The 22,685-nt window shown below is 40.9% G+C and overlaps 1 protein-coding gene across 1 annotated transcript in view; it reads right to left on the minus strand.

Annotated features, from left to right (window-relative positions):
* Positions 1-2,483: 2,483 nt before the first annotated feature.
* Positions 2,484-22,685, minus strand: part of lama4 (laminin, alpha 4) — a 183,279-nt gene continuing 163,077 nt past the window's right edge. Inside the window, exons 33-40 of the mRNA XM_068025542.1 lie at positions 19,635-19,828; positions 16,625-16,814; positions 12,860-13,015; positions 10,016-10,175; positions 9,545-9,675; positions 9,272-9,365; positions 6,299-6,418; positions 2,484-4,150 (exon numbers count right to left, since the gene is read on the minus strand). Coding sequence (XP_067881643.1) covers positions 4,005-4,150; positions 6,299-6,418; positions 9,272-9,365; positions 9,545-9,675; positions 10,016-10,175; positions 12,860-13,015; positions 16,625-16,814; positions 19,635-19,828 — 1,191 coding nt within the window. The 3' untranslated portion in view covers positions 2,484-4,004. The remainder of the gene's footprint in view (positions 4,151-6,298; positions 6,419-9,271; positions 9,366-9,544; positions 9,676-10,015; positions 10,176-12,859; positions 13,016-16,624; positions 16,815-19,634; positions 19,829-22,685) is intronic.

Genomic DNA, 22,685 nt, shown 5'->3' on the forward strand with positions numbered 1-22,685 from the left:
TTTACTCGCTGACCTACATTGGCTCCCTGTTGAGCAACACCTTGATTTCAAAATTCTCAACCTTGTTTTCAGATTCCTCTATGGCATCGCCCCCTCCTTACCTCTGCAATCTCCTGCAGCCTTGCAATGCTCCAAGATACCTGCACGGCTGCAGTTCTGGCCTCTTGAGCATTCTTGATTTTAATTGCGCCACCATTGGCAGCTGTGCCTTAAACTGCTGAGGCCCTAAGCTCTGGAATTCTTTCCCTAAACCTCTCCGCCTTTCCACCTCTTTCTCCTCCTTTAAGGTACCTCTCAAAACCTATCGCATTGTCCACGCTTTTGGTCATCTGCCCTAATATCGCAATATCGGTGTCAAATTTTATTTATTAAGGCTCCTGTGAAGCATCTTGGGAAGTTTACTCTGCTAATATATAAATGCAAGTTGTTGTTGTAATGAGGCTTGTACCATGATGCAATGCAAAGTTCCTGCGACACAGCGCATGCTCATTAGCAAACCAAGGGCAGGTGCAAGTCGGGCACACATCAATGATTTCCATTCCCTGTGCACCCAGTGGGCATCTGTATCGCTGTTGCATGGGAGCAGAATTTCATCCTTTAGCGCCCACCCCCTTTTGCAAAGTTTTTAGCTCTTTAATATTGGACAGATTTCATGACAGTCTTTAAAATATTCTTTGAAAATCTAGTCAGATTTATATCTAATAGATCTTACACATAAATTACAAAATCTGCACACTTTAGCGGAGGAATAGTTATTATGTGTAGATAGATGAATTCAGAAATACTTGAAATTCTCTGAATAACAAAAGCTTGTTGCACAACTTTTGCAAATGAAGCAAATGTCAATAAAAAATTTGCAAATCAAAGTTCTGCAGTTTATTAGGGTCAGTGTTGTAAATAACTACATTGAGACAACATTTCAAAGAATAACTGTAGATGGATGTATATTTACCAAGAGCTCAAAGGCAACTTTCACTAATTCACAGAGAAAAGCTGGCTGGATATTGATGTGTACATTTTAACAGTTATATGCACAAGGTGATGAAGGGAGTGGCAGTAATGCTCAGCAGATGGATTGCATTTACAGCAGTGAGGTAAAAATGGTTGGTTGATCTAGAGAATTCTGTTACTGTTTTGGAAATTGGTGTCATCAGCAGGGCTTGAAGTATATAAATGTTAGTTCTCCTAACATTTGGGTCTCTATAACAATTCTCAGCATCACATTTCCATCGCCATCTTCCTGTGTGCCAGACTTCCCATAGCAGCAGGATTAGTCTCTGGTGTCTCTCATTCTAGCAGTTACCTTCCCAATAAATGTGTTTGTTATTGACAGGCTCATGGAAATTACATGGCAGTGGAAAGGGCAAAGCTCACGCACTGAAAATAAAGACATTCTCACAGGAAACAAAGTTGTTATTTGAATACAGACTGCCGACACTTGAACCTAGTGTAGTGCTATTTAAGAAACTAGATTACAATATTAAGGGTGCCAACATTGAGACAAGTTGGTGAGCTGGGAGTGTGAAAGTTATTATTTGTTGAATTTATTCATTCCTTGTTTTAGTTTGTTTTTCATTGCCCCCTAAAAGTACAAAATCAATCAGTGACTAAGGTGATGAATTTGCTATGGTATGATCATGTGACCAATACAATACTTAATTCCATATCCATCACTACATTGGGTTATATACTGAATGGATATCATCCATGCACTTAAAATAATATGTGGCACATCCAGAATTGGGCAAATAGCCACAGCACAATAAGTTTGGAGCTTGTTGGTGCAGCTACTGAAGGGCCAACCAATGGATTTGCAGCTGACCTTTGAAATAAATTCCCTATGTTGAATTGTACAGTATACTAGATGTAAGTGTTAATGACATTTTTATTCAACTAAAGATATTGCTATATTGAAAAGCCTGTGACAATTAGGTTTTACATAGGAGACTATATCAAACATTTCATTAAATCATATGGTCAGGCTGTGCAATCCATCTTATTTATCAAATAATAAAGTTGTTACTGCTGTCAGTATAGTTAAGAACAAACATCTGGAATTTCCACAGGGATTCTTCTAATCACCAGCTATAACTGGAGGAATGGCATAGATGACCATTTATGCTTTTTCCATCGGGTTTCTGTTAAAATTTCCCACCAAAGGGTGGAAAAATGGCAAAACAAAGTAAATGGAACTAATGAGGTTAATATAATTTTAGAAGCTTAGTGATTTCAAATTTATGTTTTTGGAAGACCATAACTGACAAAAACACATTTTAACCTCAAATGTACCACTGAAAAACAATAAAATTGTGACAGTGCCATACGACATCTCTACCACAAGAGGTCCCTGCTGCACTCAGCTTTCTCATTAACTGGTGGCAGAACTGAAGTGGGTAAAATGTGCTGGACAACACTCCTAGTGCCACCCCCCCGGGCACCCACCCCCCAAGTCGTCTCCCTGGTGCTGACCCCCCCACTCCCCCACCAGTCCTGATATCAAAAATCAAGTGAATGCCAACTGTGACAAAAAAGGAAATTTCTGTCTTCATTTACTCAATTTATGCATAGAATGCCAATGGGCAGATGTTCACATAACATTTGGCTTCAAATACCTGTTAATTTTGTGACTTTACAATTTGATTTGCAACTAGAACAATTCCCTCTGCATCCTAATTTCCAAATCAATCAATCAGTCTGGCCTGTTCCTGTAAAACAGCCCATTGTCAACATTCATTCTTGAATCTGGTGAGGAAAGATAGATTTTATTTTCATTGTCGTTACTTAGAACCATAGAATGATTACAGCACAGAATGAGGCCATTCAGCCCTTTGAGCCTGTGCTGGCTGTCTGCAAAAGCAAACCAGTTAGTCCCACTCTTTCACCCTTTCGCCATAGCCCTGCAATTTATTTTATAAAATCATGGAATTTTAAATGAAATTCAAATTTTATTCGCTCTCTGGACTGTACCAGTTCTCAAAGAGCTATCTACTAAGTCCCATTTCCATATGCACCAATAGAATGGGACTTTGAAGTACAAACTGAATTACAAAAAGACAAGATATTAACAGATACTTGCAACTCAGATGTCATGTGACAGCAACTCATCAGTTTTAAATGCAATAATTCCTAAAATTATGGATGACTTCTGAAGTCTTCTTACTGGATAGGTATTAAGAAATTCTCCCATAATACTGATATAAGATATAAACTAAGTAAATGAACAGAAATTTGCATTGCGCATATATAACATCAGATTTGGAAGGCCTTCAAAACTTATTTTCATTCAGAAATCTTGTCACTTTGTAAGACTCTGAGAAATACATTCTGAAAAAAGTATTTTAATCCCTTATGGAGTGATTCTAATTTAATTAGGCCCAAAAGTCCACTGGGGTCCAGTGCTGGAAGTGGGATAGGGTGGGACTCCTGCCATTTGTAGCCAAGGAGACTCTGTCCCACACCACCAGCTCGAATCATTGGGCACTCTGTTGGACAGGAAATCTGAGAGGCACCATATTACTCAGATAGTGGAGTGTAAATCATGTAGGGCAAAGAGAATCGTGGGCATTATTGTTAATGTAATTGATTCCCTCTGATCAGTAACAGACCTGATTAATTCAAGCCAATGCTGGTCTTTTATGTGCACATAGCAAAATGCATCAAAATCACCAGTATTAACTTAAAATAGAGAGATTGCAAATCATCAACCTTGCAATCCTATGTTCAGTATCTGGAATTAACTTTCTGACCCTTTGATGACCTAGATCTGCATTCCATTCTGAAGAGACAAACCAAAAATGTGACTTTATTGGGTCTAAGAAAACATGAAGTGAAGGGACATTTACAAACAGAAAAACAATGAGATAAGGAAGTGGCTAAAACAATTAATAGCCCACAGATGATTCAATTGAGATAAATTACTGCACCCCCAAGTGTGAAAATGTGATATTGCCTCAACTTTCCTTCAGACTGTTGTGTATGGATTGCAGAAGCAGTGTTTGCAAGCACTAGTCTGCCGGGCATGAGTTGATGCTGACTCCTCCACTGACCAATGCAGCTTTGGTGAAAATGACAGGAGTTTCATTGATGTTGAAGTTTTTCATGCAACCAGTGAATGACTGGCGCATGCTCAGTCTTGGGCTGAGTAGTGACTCTAAGAAAACAAAACAGAAAATTATTCTTCAAGCTGCCCTAGCTTTAGTTAATAATTACAAAATAGTTTTCAAACTGACTGAAACACAATGGCAGAAATGCCAATTCAAACTTCCCTAGCTCCCTACCATCACCACAAGGATTGCAACAGTTAAAAGTGGCCCATCGCCATCTTTTCAGAGAAGCTAGGGCTGGGCAATAAATGCATGCTTTCTGACATTACCTACATCCCATTAATAAATAAATAAAAATCCCTCTCAAGAATATTTTCACAAGTAGGTACTGATGAAGAAGGCTATTTGGTCCATTCCAGCTCAGAAAGAATCTAGTCCCCATTACAGAATCAGTTGTTTCATAAATGAGTGTTAGGTTTTTACCTCCAATGCCCTACCTGGAGGTGTATTTCATGTGTTGATTATTGTTTGCAAAAAAAAAACCTTAACCCTCCTAAAAATGTTTTTTGCCAGTTGGTACTCATGTCCCCACCTCTATCCTATTGTCATAGTTTAATTTGTAGTGATGCTATATACCTCTGAATACATCTCTTAATCCCCTCCTTTCAAGCCAAAAAGCTCAAACATTCCATGATTTAATACTGCCTTTAATTACTTTGTTAGGCAAGGGTATTAAGGATTACAGAACCAAGGCTGGTAGGTGGAATTAAGATGCAGATCAGCCATGATCTAACTGAATGGTGGAACAAGCTCAAGGGCTCAATGGCCTACTCCTGTTCCTACTGAATTGCAGCAGAAGGACTGCATTCTGCAGTTTGTGAGATTATACAGTCACAGCACAGGTACAGAATTCAATTCAGTACAGTTTGACTGTCTTCATCACTTTGCCCCCAATTCAATCTAACTAGTTTGAGTTACCACTTCTGGCTTTTGTAAACATTGAACTGGACAATGTAAATTTATCAAGCTTGACCAGAGCACAACTGCAACTTTAAAAAAAAATCTATTCCACTGCAATTGGGACTTACATCCAATATTTGAGGTTTTGCACGCTAACAACATTTCCCTTGCACCCATTTGTGCTTTACTTCTACATACTGCTTTCCTAATGTTAATGAGAGTTCTTCCTCTTCCTTCTAAATTAGAATTTTAATGATTCCAAGTTGCATTCACATTCATCCTTTTAAGGGGGTAAAATACTTTGAATCAATTTAAGATTGGTTTACTTGCCTCACCTCTGCGCCTCAGCACTGGACAGCAAGACACACATCTGAAGTGCACACCTGACCAGGCCCAGAAGCACTGGTATTTCCTGTCCTGAACCATTAACACGATCACATGCACCTCTGACAAGGTCGAGAATGGCAAAAGGGGGAGGAAATTTAAATGCAGCTCTACAGTGCTGGACAGCAGCAGCAGAATATCACAGGACCTGAAGATCTACTTGTTGAATCAAAGCAAATATAAACTTGTTTGTTCCCCTTCAACATGCTGACAAGCACCCTCACATCAGGGTACTGATGGATATCACCAACGTAAAGCCAACAACAGAATTTTTGGCCTCACTGCATTTGAATGTTGTGTGGCTGCAACTCTAGGTAAAAGAGCCGAGAGGCTGAGAATGGACCCTCTCATCTTACATAAATCTTACATAGGCTTTCACCTATTGCAGGTGAAGGAGCAGCTCTGACTCCCTGGGGAAGCCCTACAAATCCTAGGATAATGTAAAGAGGCATCATTAGCACCTGCCCACTTTTTTCTGACCTTTGCTCCTCAGGATTGAGTGATTCCTGGGTGAAAAGGTCAAGAAAATCAGTCTTTATAATTTTCTGGGATAGTTCCATATTAACACCTTTAAAAGCAAGTTCGTTTGAGAACAGGGATTGAGTTACAGAGATGTTAATTGCATTGCTTGACTATTTCCAGATGATGCAGAGAAAGGAGCTTTTTTGTTTCTGACATGCAAGATAATCATTACAAATCTGAATGTTATTCACTATATCTTAGTTTTATATTTTATTCACGTTGCACCCATTATATTGATAACAATGCTAAACAGCTAGACAGTATCACCAAAGGTGTGAGTTCTAAATTGAAATAATGCAACCTTTTCACTCAAATAGTTCTAGATTGAAATAATCCCTTTCCAACATCCCTCCATTTGTGCACAGAAAAGGTTTAAACACTGTGCTTACCTGGCACTCCTCCAACAAATACTGGCTCCTTGGTATTGAAAGACCGTGAACTTAGTGGCCCCACAACGTGGTTTACCTCAGAATCCACATCCAACTGCACAACATTTGAATCTCTGATAACTAAATGAATAGAAAAATAAAGTTAATAACAGAAAATATAATTTTAGTCATCTGACATTGCTCACACATGCTCAATACAGTTAGGTTTGTTTTGAGAGTCAGATGTAAAATAATTATAATGTGCAGCAAAATGTTATTGATTATATGTATAAGATTATAGATTGGGTGACAGAGTGGGTTAAATATTGGCTTTTCAACTCTGGGACCTGGGTTAGAACTGATTCAAGTCTCTTGTACTGGTTACATTGATATGACATAGGAACATAGTAAGATAGGAACAGGAGAAGGCCATTCAGCCCCTCGAGCCTGTCCTGCCATTCAATGAGATCATGGCTGATCCGCGGCCTAACTCCATATACCTGCCTTTGGCTCATATCCCTTAATATCTTTGCTTAACAAAAATCTATCTCAGATTTAAAATTAACAACTGTTCTAGCTTCAACTGCTGTTTGTGGGAGAGAGTTCCAAACCTCTACCACCCTTTGAGTGAAGAAATGCTTCCTAACATCTCTCCTGAACGGTCTGGTCCTAATTTTTAGACTATGCCCCCTAGTTTTAGAATCTCCAACCAGTGGAAATAGTTTATCTTTATCTAGCCTGTCTTTTCCTGTTAATATCTTGAAGACTTCGATGAGATCACCCCTTAACCTTCTAAATTCTAGCGAAAACGGGCCTAATTTGTGTAATCTCTCCTCGTAACTTAACCCCTGTAGTCCAGGTATCATTCTTGTAAACCTACGTTGCACTCCCTCCAAGGCCTATATATCCTTCCTAAGGTGTGGTGCCCAGAACCGCTCACAGTACTCCAAGTGGGGTCTAACCAGGGTTTTGGACAGCTGCAGCATAACCTCTGTGTCTTTATACTCCAATCCTCTAGATATAAAGGCTAGCATTCCATAAGCCTTTTTGATTATTTTCTGCACTTGCTTGTGGCATTTTATAGATCTATGCACCTGAACTCCCAAGTTTGTTTGGACATCCACTGTACTTAACCTCTTCCCATTTAGAAAGTACCCTGCTCTATCCTTTTTTGGTCCAAAATGGACAACCTCACACTTGCCCGCATTGAAATCCATCTGCCACAGTTTTGCCCACTCACCTAGTCTGTCAATATCTCTTTGCAATTTTATGCTATCATCTAGACTGTCTACAATGCCGCCTAACTTTGTATCATCAGCAAATTTGGATATGTGACTTACTATGCCATCATCCAAGTCGTTAATGAATGTGAATAATTGAGGCCCCAGCACAGATCCCTGTGGGACACCACTAGTTACATCCTGCCAATCAGAGTACTTACCCATTATCCCACTCTCTGTTGCCTACCACTCAACCAACTTCCTAACCATGTCAATAATTCTACCTTAGTTAACAGTTTCTTATGTGGGACTTTATCAAATGCCTTCTGGAAGTCCATATAAATAACATCCATGGACACTCCCTTGTCCACTACCTTAGTCACCTCTTCAAAAAATTCAATGAGATTTGTCAGGCATGACCTTCCCGTCATGAATCCATGCTGGCTGTCCCTGATTAACTGAAATTTTTCTAGGTGTTCAGTCTCCCTATCCTTGATTATGGACTCCAGCAACTTGCCCACCACAGATGTCAGGCCAACTGGTCTGTAATTTCCTTGGTTCCCCCTTTCACCCTTCTTAAAAGGTGGAGTGACATGTGCAACTTTCCAATCCAGAGGGACCACTCCTGAATCTAGGGAACTCTGAAAGACTACAGTTAGGGCATCTACAATGTGCTCCCCTACTTCCTTTAACACCCTCAGATGGAAACCGTCAGGTCCTGGGGATTTCTCACTCTTTAGTTCCATTCATTTCCATTGCTTTGGCAGCTCAGTTTCCAATATGCGTGGGCCCACAGCACAAACTATCCTTAATTTGGCACCGATTGACAATTTCACTCAGCGAAAAGTAGGAAATTGGAAAGTCTCAGATTAGTATATTCCGATAGGAGTATGGGCCATCTGTGGTGCATCAGCCCTGGCCCATCAGGTCCAGGCAACCTAATCCTATCTACTTGCATTTCTTATTGGATGATTTGTCCTGTCTGCATTTTGTGGGCCTTGAAGTTTGAAAAGAGCTTTTTTTTTTTAGAACAGTTGCCGTCATTGATAAATTCTAAATCAGATTATCAATATCTGACAGCGTCAGAAATTTGAGATCTATGTAAATTAATGGGGACATTGAATTAAACTATATATTCATCCCAAATGGATCAATAGTATACAGCCATATAGCCCAGCCGTGGAAGGAGATGTCAGCCTGCAATTAATCTGCAAATCCTTTCACAACTTCGCTTCTCCAAGGAAAGAGTCTGAAAATATGAAAACAACAACCCTTGCAGCTAACAGAGACAGCAGAGAGTATTCCTGCATTAGAGTATGCTCTGCTGAGGCTAGGGCGGAGGTATATTATTAGCCAGAGTAGATAGGGATTTTATTTTGCGTTTAACTGTCTTAAATGGAAATACTTAATTTTAACACTGGGTGCCTGAAACAGAAAGTGTCCCATTTCCTAGAATCAATGGCCTTTACCTTGATGAGCACAAAAAAAAAAGTTAACAAGAAAGTGGCAATGTCAGCATTGGTGTTTCATAAAGTTGATTGCATATGACCAGGTTTAATAAAAAAAAAATGGAGGCAGAATGAGTGATTGAATGAATGAACTCAAAAATAGTTATTTCCAATAATAGAAAAAAATAATTCTGCCCCTAATTCTGATCATTGCCTCTTCTGCTTAGGTCTCATTTTAGCTTCTTGAAGGTACTATGCTCTTGAGTTAAGAGTGCAGTGGGATATTTGTAAATGAATTTTAGAAGAGCAATTAAAATGACCTTTACCTGCTATTCTGTGCCATCGGCCATCACACAAACTTTGCTTTGGAGTGACTGACGTTTCAAACTCTCCAGTTCCATTACTGACTTTTAATATAACCTGCACAGAAATAAAAGTCAGAATGAAAGCTTGCCAGCATCTCTAAAATAATGGACTGAAAATCAGGTTGGCTCCATTCCTGCTACACAATTTTCCCTGCTCAACTTTCTTCTTTGCTCTGCACATCCAATATATGTAATAAAAGGAAAATTTGCCCGATTTACCCTTTACTCCCTTACCTTTCCATATTCCATGAAGAGATTCAGGTATTTCCGGTTGGAGCTGTGAACATGTAACAGTATTCCTGAGTGATTTCTGGCACGAATTTCAAAAACAAGTTCAAATTGTAATCCCAAATTGGATGAATCATCTGAAAATCAAATACAAGAATTCTGATTATTATACAATAACAGATTACATGTCACATGTTCTGTAACAACAGTTTCACATTATGTTTCATGTTTCTTTTATCAAGTTTCCAGGTAAGGTAAGGCTCAAGTCCAACTGTTCTGGGATGTAACAATCTTGTTTGGGACTTTTCAAACTTCTTCCCTTAGATGTAAAAATAATGGCTCATTCCACTTTTGTGAGTGACATTCATTTTATAATTTCCTAAATACCATTTTCAGTCTACTTTGAAATAACTACATTAATCTTTTGAAATATCCCTATCAAGATGTTTATTGGTAGGATAGGTTTGTTTAATTTACCCAGAATTACATATCCTCCTTTTGCAGAAAAGTATGTTCCCGATTCGGTTGGACCTTCAAAGCAAGGTGTAACACCAAAGGTCTGGGCAGCTGGTGAAAGCAATTGTCCATTCAGCTGGAAATTCTGAAGACAGCCATTAAAACTTTGGACTGATTTGACCTAATAAATAAAAGATATTTTAATTAATTCATTGATTCATTATGAAAGTATTTGCACTGCCATCAAACATTCAAACAAATATATTGTATTTTGTTACACTTAGAATCATAGAACCATAGAAAAATTACAGCACAGAAGGAGGCCATTCAACCCGCCCTGTCTGTGCATATAGCACAGCCTTAGGTGAGTATGGTGCAGGAGTTGCTTGATGAAGCTTTTTCCATTATATAGACATATTATGCAGGATTTTCTTCCCTGGCTGCAATCAAGTCCACTATAACTTTGGTGGGTGGGCGAGGGACATATAATGCTTGCAGATTTTCCAGGCTCAACTTTTTTAAATTATTAGAACAGGCTTCCAGCACAATTCTTGCTTGCATTGAAGAGCCTGTCTCTGGTGGGAAAACAACAAATGTGCAATTGGTTATTATTTATTTTGATTAATTGCACTCCCTTAGGTATCAAGTGTCATGAAAACCCTACATGCTAAATGGGAAATATTAATTTCATTGATTGGAACCTTGCCTGAGACTTTTACTGGAAATTCTTACAAATAACTTTTTTTTTTAAAGTACACTAGCAGCCAAGATGGCTACAGCAATTTACATTTGAAACATGAAAGGATTAGACTGGAGACAACATGACTGATTCAACCTGAATCAGCCAGAACAATGGGGTGCTCTCTCATTAAATTACCTGAAATGGCCTTATCAACATGGTCATCAGGGGCCATCGACACCCATTGACTTTGCAAGAGCCAACCCCCACCAAGTGTGACTGGACAGCTTGAGATGAATGTCTTGAATCTCAGAAAAAATTCCAGAAGGGTCTCATTAAAACCACAAAGAGATTTTGGTAATGTCATGCGACTGCTTGTGCAGCTCGGGGGAAGCAGTAAGCTTTGTCATACAAAAAGCAGAGCACAGTAACAAAGCCATCAAGGAGGCATCTCTCTCTCTCTCTCCAGTCAGACTGCCACAGTCAACAACCAGGGGACAAGGATCAAACCCCCTCTTCTGCCTTCAGGAGCCCTGAGAAACAAACAAGCCTGCATCTGTGCACGTGACCCAGCGAGGACTTCAGGACTACAATTTCAACTGAGAACTCTGGGACTGATATACTGTATTTAAATTCCATTTATGCCGGGCTCTACTCCAACCGCCAATGCGGTTTTCCTGCTGTAATCTATTTGTGTGTGTGTAACTCTCATGTGAATGTGTAGCGTATTTTAGTCATTTTAACTGGTTTAGAGTATTAAGAATAATAAACTTACATCTTGTTTAAACTCAAGAGAACCTGTTTGGTTGGTTCTTTGGCAATTATATTACAGGAACAGGAGCAAGCGCTCATTGAGGTGGTAAGTTCAATCACTGTGTAAAAAAAGGAATAACCATGTTGTGGTCAAACCAGAGAAAGGGGCAAAAGGGGGAGCCTGAGACCCCTTCCTCACCTAGCCGTAACACAGGAATACAGAACAGAAATCCCAAACGTGGTGGTGGGCCCTAAAGACCAGTATTAGACCAGAGAAAATCCATCCAAGTTACTCATGCTACTTGAGTGGCTGTATAACAGGCAGCTATTTACTCACGCTACTTGCTAATTTCATGCAAATCTGCCAGATCACAAGTCCACTTCTGTTAATTTCCAACCAGATGGATGAGCATTAAGAAGAATCTTGATGCACACCATACTGTGGATGTCTTCTTCTAGTCAGCTGGACAACTCTTCAATTTTCAGGTGGGGACAGTGCCAGAACTCTCCCCTTACCTTGCTCCCCCTGCCCCTCCCACCCCATCAGTCAATGATCTGGCAACAACAGTTAAAGATAGTGGTCAGGATGTAGATGTAGAACTCTGTGCTCTAAACTGTTGAAGCAGAAAAGCTTGACAAGAACGATATTAAAATGTATTAGAAGTGAGCAGTAGAGTAGCATCAAACTAGATACTCCATATGGAAGAAAAATACCAGCACAGACCTAACGGGCCAGTTGGCCTGTTCCAGTGCTTTAACATGCTCCGCAAAGATTATTTACTTCAGATTACAGTGATTCTCCAGGCCCTTAGAAGTCAGTCATTAAACACCATTTCTTACTGATTCACCTTTCTACTGGAAGATGGAGATGCCTGAACACTTGACATGATTTCTCAACTACAGGATGAAATAACAGGCTATGGAGACACCAAAAATAAAATAACTTAAAAAGGAAATTCAATTATTCAACTTTTCTAAGAAAAAAACTTTCAGAAAATTAGAGCAGGATTTCCCTGACCCCGATGTCAGGACCAAACGGGGTCTCGAGCCTTCCTGGCACCACATCAGCAGAGCTATTTTCCCAGAGGTGGCCTCCTAATTGGTCTCAACTGTAGTTTTGAAAATTTTGAAGACAATTGAAGGGAAAAAGTCAGGCGAGTGAATAACATGTGGCTGGTTCATAACAGCCAGATCAAGCGGGTGTTCATAACTGCCAGGTTTCTGTCCATGGTCAAAGTGAAAAATATTCCCATTTTTATAGTACTGAATTTTTGACAGATTATTTAAAGAAGTTTTAACTTAAAAGCACACACATGGCTGATGTCTGTCTAGCTCTGTGGCAAAGGCAGAATGTACTTGAAATATATACATCCAGTGCCACAACTCATTCATTGCCACTATAGTATTGCAGTGCAGTGGATAGAGTAACTTACCTGAATGTTTTTGGCAGCTTTTCCCAATGGCACACCACCTACATAAAACGGTTCATTTACATGCCATGGATATACAGGACTGCTGAGGCTGTTCTCCAGAATGTGGAGACCATCTATTACTAAGCGACCTTTATTATTTTCGTGTGTAAAGATGACCTGAACAAAAAAAACAACTTTTTAATTGAGTTAAACATAGCGCACTAAAAATAATCCTTGAGCTTTGAAGTTTCTCATCTGCTTCCATTTGTTCAATTCAGTTTGTCTGATATATTGAGGCTGAAAAGCTACAGGGGGTGTGCATCCCACTGTAAATGCACAGATGCATCTGCCCGGGATCTCTACCATTAACTCTGCCAAGCGTCACAGGGTTGCGAAGGTTTCTTCATTTGAGTGCCGACGGCAAGCACAAAGAGGCCACATATGGAGATAGAAATAACCAGCTGGTAGGAGGTTCTGGGTTTCCCTGGAAACAATGCCAAAAAGCCCCATTCAGCTCCTTTGTTGAAGGTCAAGTTAAAAAAATATATACTTTTTTTTCTTCAGGAATTCTGGCTCCTGGCCACAATATTTGGTTTGGACCCTTAGTGGGACCCACTTAACTCCTTTGACAGACATACCATTGCACACCAGATCCTTCTGAGAACTGCAAATGCAGAAATTTTTGGCATAGCAATAGATCTGTATCTTCTTCTGTCAATGACCTTTATTGGCCAAGGTACTGCAGCCGAACCAAAAAAGTTGGAGAACCACTGATTTAATAGCACACAACCTTAATGAATTTTATATGAATTGTTTTAAATTACTTTCTGAAAATTAAATAGGTATAAATTCCCCTCAGGACTCAACAGGATAAATGCTAATGCCATGACTCTAAGAAACCCAACGATAGGCATGGATGTTCAGCATGGGAGCAATGCCTGTGGTATTTTCACTGCTAATCTTTGGTTACCAGTAGCAAGTTATTGTTGCAATTAGGAACAGAGATGTGCTAGTTTATATTGGGTTCGATTATTGAGTATCGTATTGTTGTACTTAAAAAGAAAAAAGACTTGCATTTATATAGATGAACTCATGAAGTACCAATGTGTTTTTCAACCAATTAAGTACTTTTGAATGTAAGAAACACAGCAAGCTTCCACAAACAACAATGCGATAATCCAGGAAATGTCAGAGAAATGCCTGGCCTGGCAGAAACAGATCCGACCTAATTTGTGGCTTTTACAGTGAGCTTTCTGAATATTGAGGTTAAGATGCAGTGCTACATAATATGGATGGACACACGTAAGAGTTGAAGTACACTTCATTCACAAATAGAGTGGCTTCAAGCAGCAGGTGCTGAACAGGAATGTAGGGAAAATTGGAGGGGAGAGCCTAAGTTAACATTACTCTAGTGCCTCTAGATGTTAGTTATGGCAGGGATTGGAGGTGATCTGTGAGTAGCAGTCTCTATATGATGAAAATACAAAAAGAAAAAGAGGATAATTATTTGAACTTCACCATAATAATAAAGGTATGAAAAGCATACGTTTGCTACCAGATAAGAACACCTCTAAATATATTGCTGTATATCTCTTTGCATATATCATTGAGGCATCATGTATGAATAACAGCACTACATGGAAAAGAGCTTCAAAAGTGGTAACAATGTTACACTCTTCAATCAGTTTTTGAGAGACTAATGCTCTGATGCTCTGCAGTCAATTAATACAGTGGTTCTCAAACTGTGGTCTGTGGGGATCTGCATAGACCATCCAGGTGATCTGCGACACAGGGCTGGCCTTATGGATAAGCAACGTGTACAAGTGCCCAGAGCGCCATGGTCAAGAGAAAGTAAGTGGTGGCAGGAGGCATTCTCTGCTGTCTCCATGCTTCTGCTCTCTCTATCCTCCCCTATTGCTTTCTCCATGCTCTGCTCTATCCAGGCGTCTGCTCTCTCCATGTTCCTGTCAAGGACTCAGAGTCATAGAGTTATACAGCACAGAAACAGGCCCATCTTGTCTGTGCCGGCCGTCAAGCACCTAGCTATTCTAATCCCATTTTCCAGCACTTGGCCCTTGTATGCTATGGCGTTTCAAGTGCACATCTAAATACTTCTTAAATGTTGTGAGGGTTCCTGCCTCTACCACCCCTTCAGGCAGTCTGTTCCAGATTGCAACCACCCTCTGGGTGAAAACATTTTCCCTCAAATCCCCTTTAAACCTCCAGTCTCTTACCTTAAATTCATGCCCCTTGGTTATTGATCCCTCCACTAAGGGAAAAAGTTTCTTCCTATCTAACCTATCATAAATCATAAATCAATAAATCATAATTTTGTATACCTCAATCAGGTCCCCCCTCAGCCTTCTCTGCTGTAAGGAAAACAACCCTAGTCTATCCAGTCTCTCTTCATAGCTGAAATACTCCAGTCCAGGCAACATCCTGGTGAATCTTCTCTGCACCTTCTCCAGTGCAACCACATCCTTCCTATAGTGTGGTGACCAGGATTGTACACAGTACTCCAGCTGTGGCCTAACACTGCAATGTGAAGCAGGCATACGCATCTCACTGATATCTGCAAATAATTACCTGTTTTCTTAAAAGCATTATTAAAACTCTCTTTACATGCAGCACTTTCATATTATGAGTATTATATAGGATTATAATGGGGGAGCCCATGACTACTAATCTATTTGAAAAGGGGGCTTTCAATCAAAAATGTTTGCGAACCACTGAATTAACAGCACACAACCTTAATGAAAATTGTATGAATTCTTTTAAATTACTTTCTGAAAATTAAATTTGTATAAATTCCCCTCAGGACTCAATAGAGTAAATGCTAATGCCATGACTCTAAGAAACCCAATGATAGGCATGGATGTTCAGTATAGGAGCACTATTTGTGATATTTTCACTGCTAATCTTTGGTTACTGGTAGAAAGTTATTGTTGCAATTAGGAACAGAGATGTGCTAGTTTATATTGGGCTGGATCAATATTTTGAGTATCGCATTGTTGTACTTAAAAAAGAAAAAAGACTTGCATTTATATAGCGTCTTTCACGACCTCATGATGTACCAAAGTGTTTTACAACCGATGAAGTACTCTTGAATGTAGGAAACACAGTAGACAATTTGGACACAGCAAGCTCCCACAAGCAACAATGTGATAATTACCAAATAATCTGCTTTTTCGTTATGTTACTCCTCTTAAAGGTACTTACCTCCCTGACTTTATGGTGCTACTAATGCAGGGGTAAATAAAGCCAGTAAGAAACTGGCATTATTGGACTGAGACACACACACACATTTTGATTAAGAAAATAAGTACTTACTCAGTTAGTTTTCTATATATTTTGAGACAGGAGTTTAGAAAGGTGGTGGGTAGTAGGGAGGGGGGGGGGGGGGTGCGGTGGGGAGGAGGTGTGGCAGGGAGACAGCAAAATATAGCTTATAAACAAAATGCATTTTTACAAAAAGGGAAAAATAGGATTATTGTCTGGGTACAATATGCAGTCAATCCATCTTTGTGAACAGGGAAAATGCCAACAATGCAAGAGTACAAGCCAACGCTGAATGCTGATATACTGATTACAAACAGTGCATTTTCTTGATAAAATAGGTTTTCTTGTTTGTACATCACAACATATTACAATACACATATTGCATGAGTAATAAAGGGGTGGTACAATGGTGTATATGCACACACATTAGCATTCACTTGTATTATCTCCTTCCAAAGGGAAAGGAACTAGAAAGCATTTTCATTAGAATATTGCTGTCTGACTTACATTGTGCCAGAGACCATCGTTATATTTCTCTAAGCTTTTGATTTTCAATTTTTCATGACCATTGCTGAATGAGTAAATAAGGTGACCACGGGCAATGAAAAGTGCCATGAATTGGTCTTCCAGTTTATTCGCCACGTAAAATATAAGTCCATGAGAAGACTGGGTTCTCATGCTCACAGAGAAATGAGATCTGAAAATGCAAATACCATTACAACAGTCATTACAATGAATCCATATTGATGCATTGACTTTTACATTACCTTTCTAGAGCATAAGCTATTTCAATACCATCAGAACCTGTTAGAGTCAAAAATCTATGACCATTGTACCACTCTCCTGGCATAGTTCTGGTGGGAGTGCATTAGAAGCGCCACAGTTTAGGATAGGACCTGGACGCACTGGATCCTGGCCTTGCCTGGGAGTTCTCACTTGGCCTACTGAGGAGCATAAGTGGGTGTGAACAGACTGGCGACAGAAACCCTTTATTTTGTTGGTACCCACATCATTGAGCTTCAGAGGGACCTGGCATAGGATCAACGATGTTATACTAAAGGCCCCACCTGGAGATGCTGGTCAGGATCATGGCCTGGACCCTTGAAGATAAGCACTGAAATTTTTTTTAAAAAATTATTTCATCGTATGCCCTTTACAAAGGAAAAGCTAAAAACTTTTTCGGCTGGGGATTCTGCACTTCCCCTTCAAAGCCAGCTAAATGTACAAAAGCAAAATACTGCAGTACTGGAAATCTGAAACACAAACAGAAAATGCTGGAAATACTCAGCAGGCCAGGCAGCATCTGTGGAGAGAAGTGCAGAGTTAACGATGACCTTTCATCAGCGTGGGACTAAAAATTGAGTTAAATAATTTTAGATCATAACCTCTGCCCCCATTTTTTTCCTTTACTTGTTTTTTTTGCTGGTTTTCTCTCCCCCTCCACCCCCCCACCCCCCACCTTAGGCTGAATTTTACCAAGCCCATGATGTCGAATTCCATGGCGGGGGGTGGGGGGAGCTAGAATATGGGTCCAGCAGTGGTCAGCCACGGAGACCGACGCCAAGAGGGCCCGGCCCAATCCTCCCAGCGGTGGCGAGGCTCCATGGTGGCCCCCTAGTCACTGGGCGATGGGAACTGAATCTAAATATTTAAATGAATGACTTGAATAAATTTAAATAAACACCTGGAACCTTCTGGGCCCATCGCGATCTTTGGCGTGGCGGCTGTCATTCATGTGCTTTCAATTCCCTGTGTGCGGAAAGCAGGCATGACACTAGTGGGGAGGGAGGAGGAGTTAAGATTTTTAGTGCGGTGGTGGGGGGTGGGGGGGGGTTGAACTTTAAACTTTGTGCAGTCTGGGGGTGGGGGTAAGTCAGATTTAAAAGGTAAGTGTTTTGGGGGTGAAGGGCAAACACTTAATGTAATTGATATTGGGGGGGCAGGATTGGGTTGTTAGAAATTTATTTGATAAATTTTTAGTGGGGTGTATCTTTAAAAATGTAAATATGCCAGCAGGACTGGCTGCGCTATTAAAATGGCGGGAGTGCCTGCGCACAGCCAGCTGTTGCCATTGCTGGCGATGGACAACACAGCCACTCCGTGTGATTGAGGGGGGGCGGTGGGCCACCCTGGCTATTTAAATGAGTCGTTGCACAGAAGATCACGGTGGGCTCTTAAAATCCAGCCCCTTGTTTCTTTCTTAATTCCTTTACTTTGTGTTCGGACGGCTGCGATACCGCCGTCTAGTGCTCATCCAGACACATCTTTTGTTTCTTTACTTGGCTTTGTATCACGAAACCTTTTGTCATTTAATGTCTCCTGCCCTCCGCCCTATCACAGACCATCCCTTTTGTTCTTCTTCCTCCCCACCTTTCATTGCTCAAAACCTATTACATTTCTAACCTTTGCCAGTTCTGATGAAACTGAAACATTAACTTACTTTTCTCTCCGCTGATGCTGCCTGAAATGGCTGAGTAGTTCTAGCATTTTCTGTTTTTGTTCCAGCTACATATACCACTCTTAAGGGAGCAGCACCCTAAACACATTCCTAGGGCTGAATTTTAAGAGTTGATGGTGGCTTGCATCCCGTGCTGATGCTCCGTCCCTGAGCCTCCTCAAGATTATGCGCGGGGGCTCAATTAAATCGAGGGCGTGGAGCGGCCTCCCCCGATGACATAGAGGAGGCGGCCACCTTGTTTCTGGCAACGGCGTCTGGCATCACCGTGCCGGCGCCATTTTTAAAGGGATTTAAGCCCTTACAATTAATTTTAATTTTTAAAGGTGTTTTATTATAAATTTTTATTAAATAAAAACTATTGTGATGGAGGGCCTTCCCCAACAGCAACCCCCCCCCTCCCACCCCCAGTGGTCACTTAATTGCCTGGGATAACAAAAACATGCCTTTTTCCCTACCTGAACTTTACCCCCCCAACCTTCAAATCTTTGCCCTTCAACCCCTTCCCATCATGGCCACATCCAATCAAGATTGTTTTTCCTACTCCCCCACCCCTCCCACCCGGAGAATTTTATTCCTCTCTCCTCCCGACCAGGTTCCCACCTCGGAACTCCGTATGGAGTTCCGAAGGCGTGCAAAGCACAAACGGTGGCCGTAATATCAGCGTGGGATGGCCACCGCCTGCGGATAAGTTTATTTACATATTATTGTTAATTTGCATATGCTGATGAAGGGCCCGCCACTAGGCGGTGGAGTGGAGGGGGGTGGGCTGGACTGAGGACCCTCCTGCCACCGGTAATATGCGGCGGATCCTTCTCGACATCACTGGTCGAGGAGGGCCTCTCCCCGCAGAATTTTACTGGCCGCTGTGCTGCGACTCACGACGTGAGGGGCCGGTAAAATTCAGCCCCTAGTTAGCACAGGCCCCTATTATTGGCATAATAATTAAGGGATCTTCATATTAGAAATGATTTTTTTTAGCATTGTATTTACTGTCACTGCCAGCTCAGCCTCAACAGAGCTTTGGTCCATATAAAAAACATTCAAATTCCATTTACTCACTTGCGATTGAAAAATTCAGGGATTCCATAAATCTCCTGTCGGCTGTTAGGAATTCCGCCATATTGATGTGCATGTTGAATTGTCTTGAGATTGTTTGGTAGATAGCACTGTACATCTTCGTGCAGTTTATTTCCTTCTATCTTTGGACTGTGGACTACTGGAACGTTTAGTAATTCTGCTTTATCATTTCCCACCTTTGCCAAAAGAACATTTGAAAAATGTTGTCACAAAAGAATAAAACCTCTTAAATAATGGCAGTTGACAGCTGTTGTGTCTTTTTTTAAAAATTCATTCATGGGATGTGGGCGACGCTGGCCAGGCCAGCATTTATTGCCCATTCCTAATTGCCCTTGAGAAGGTGGTGGTGAGCTGCTTTCTTGAACCACTACAGTCTATTTGGGGTAGTGCTGTTAGGAAGGGAGTTCCAGGATTTTGACCCAGTGACAGTGAAGGAACGGCGATATAGTTCCAAGTCAGGATGGTGTGTGACTTGGAGGGGAACTTGCAGGTGGTGGTGTTCCGATGCATTTGCTGCCCTTGTCCTTCCAGTTGTTAGAGGTCGCGGGTTTGGAAGGTGCTGTCTGAGGAGCCTTGGTGCATTGCTGCAGTGCATCTTGTAGATAGTACACACTGCTGCCACTGTGCGTCAGTGGTGGAGGGAGTGAATGTTTGTAGATTGAGTGCCAATCAAGTAGGCTGCTTTGTCCTGGATGGTGTCGAGTTCTTGAGTGTTGTTGGAGCTGCACCCATCCAGGCAAGTGGAGAGTATTCCATCACACTCCTGACTTGTGCCTTCTAGATGGTGGACAGGCTTTGGGGAGTCAGGAGATGAGTTACTCGTCTCAGCATTTCTAGCCTCTGACCTGCTCTTGTAGCCATGGTATTTATATGGCTACTCCAGTTCAGTTTCTGGTCAATGGTAGCCCCTAGGATGTTGATAGTGGGGGATTCAGCGATGGTAATGCTGTTGAAAGTCTAGGGGAGATGGTTAGATTCTCTCTTGGTGGAGATGGTCATTGCCTGTCACTTGTGTGGCGCGAATGTTACTTGCCACTTATCAGCCCAAGCCTGGATATTGTCCAGGTCGTGCTGCATTTCTACACGGACTGCTTCAGTATCTGAGGAGTCATGAATGGTGCTGAACATTGTGCAATCACCAGCAAACATCCCCACTTCTGACCTTATGATTGAAGGAAGGTCATTGATGAAGCAGCTGAAGATGGTTGGGCCTAGGACACTACCCTGAGGAACACCTGCAGTGATGTCCTGAAGCTCAGATGATTGACCTCCAACAACCACAACCATCTTCCTTTGTGCTAAGTATGAGTCCAGCCAGCGGAGGGTTTTCCCCCTGATTCCCATCGACCTCAGTTTTGCGAGGGCTCCTTGATGCCATACTCGGTCAAATGCTGCCTTGATGTCAAGGGCAGTCACTCTCACCTCACCTCTTGAGTTCAGCTCTTTTGTCCATGTTTGAACCAAGGCTGTAATGAGGTCAGGAGCTGTGTGGCCCTGGCGGAACCCAAACTGAGCGTCACTGAACAGGTTATTGTTATGCAAGTGCCGCTTGATGGCAAGGTTGATGACACCTTCCATCACTTTACTGATGATTGAGAGTAGGCTGATGGGGCGGTAATCGGTCGGGTTGGACTTGTCCTGCTTTTTGTGTACAGGACATACCTGGGCAATTTTCCACATTGCAGGGTAGATGCCAGTGTTGTCGCTGTACTGGAACAGCTTGGCTAGGGGCGCGGCAAGTACTGTGTAATTTTAAATAAAAACAAGAAATGCTGGAAATACTCAGCAGGTCTGGCAGCATCTGTGGAGAGAGAAGCAGAGTTAACGTTTCAGGTCAGTGAACCTTCCTCAGAACTAGCAAATATTAGAAATGTGAAAGGTTATAAGCAAGTAAAGTGGGGGTGGGACAAGAGATAACAAAGGAAAAGGTGTGGATAGGACAAGGTCACAGAATAGCTGACCAGAAGGTCATGGAGCAAAGGCAAACAATATGTTAATGGTGTGTTGAAAGACAAAGCATTAGTACAGATAGGGTGTTAACAGACTGAAAATTGAACAGACGCAAGTACAAACATGAAAAAAAACCATGGGTAAGCAAACTGAACAAACTAAGATGAAATGAAATAAAATAAACACAAAAAAAGAAAAAAGAAAAAAGAAAAAAAAACTAAAAATGCAAGTAAAATGGGGGGCCCGTCATGCTCGGAAATTATTGAACTCAATGTTCAGTCTGGCAGGCTGTAGTGCGCCTAATCGGTAAATGAGATGCTGTTCCTCGAACTTGTGTTGATGATCACTGTGTAATTTTATATGCATTTATTAACAGAAAATTAGGCAGCCTCTGTTAGGGGCTTACATTCCTCCCCACTCAATTTTCCTGTATTTGCTGCAGCCAGATGACCTTATACTCCCAGATGCAGAAACAAGAAAATGACCCAAGATTTTTTTTTAGGCACAAGAAACCACCATGCTACCCCTCAATTAGCTACCTCTTCAAGCCATTCATTTTGTTCACTTCAGTAGCCTTACCTTGTAGCTGATTTCACATTACTATTTCTATGTAAAAAAAACCTGATTTTTCTTCCTCTGAGATTCTCAATTTTTAACTTGTTTCCCCTTGTTTTTAAATTTTTGCCATTATAAACAATTTGCCTTGATCAGCTTTGTCAATCTCCTTCTGAACAATGAAAACATCAATTCCAGAGTATTCTTATTCAGACTTTTAATTACTGCCTCCAATAATGCTATGTTATGTAGAATATTGCTGTTTAACATGGAGATATTCTCAATTTATTATAAGCCAAGCCCAGCTGTAATTTGTGGACATCTGCACAGTATATCAGGAAACTGCAGAAACCTTCATTAAATTAGTACAGCAAAAAAATGGAATTCTGGTGACACCTTTTTTAAGTCCATCACTAATTTTGAGTTGTCAAGTCCTATTTGTTGTTAACAAACATGCATGCTGTTACAGGATCATGTCACCGAGGCAATGTGAAAAACTAGTATGTATGTCCAGAAAGTAAACATTGC

This window comes from Heterodontus francisci, chromosome 3 (genome assembly GCF_036365525.1).
Source record: "Heterodontus francisci isolate sHetFra1 chromosome 3, sHetFra1.hap1, whole genome shotgun sequence".
In the NCBI taxonomy this organism is placed as follows: domain Eukaryota; kingdom Metazoa; phylum Chordata; class Chondrichthyes; order Heterodontiformes; family Heterodontidae; genus Heterodontus; species Heterodontus francisci.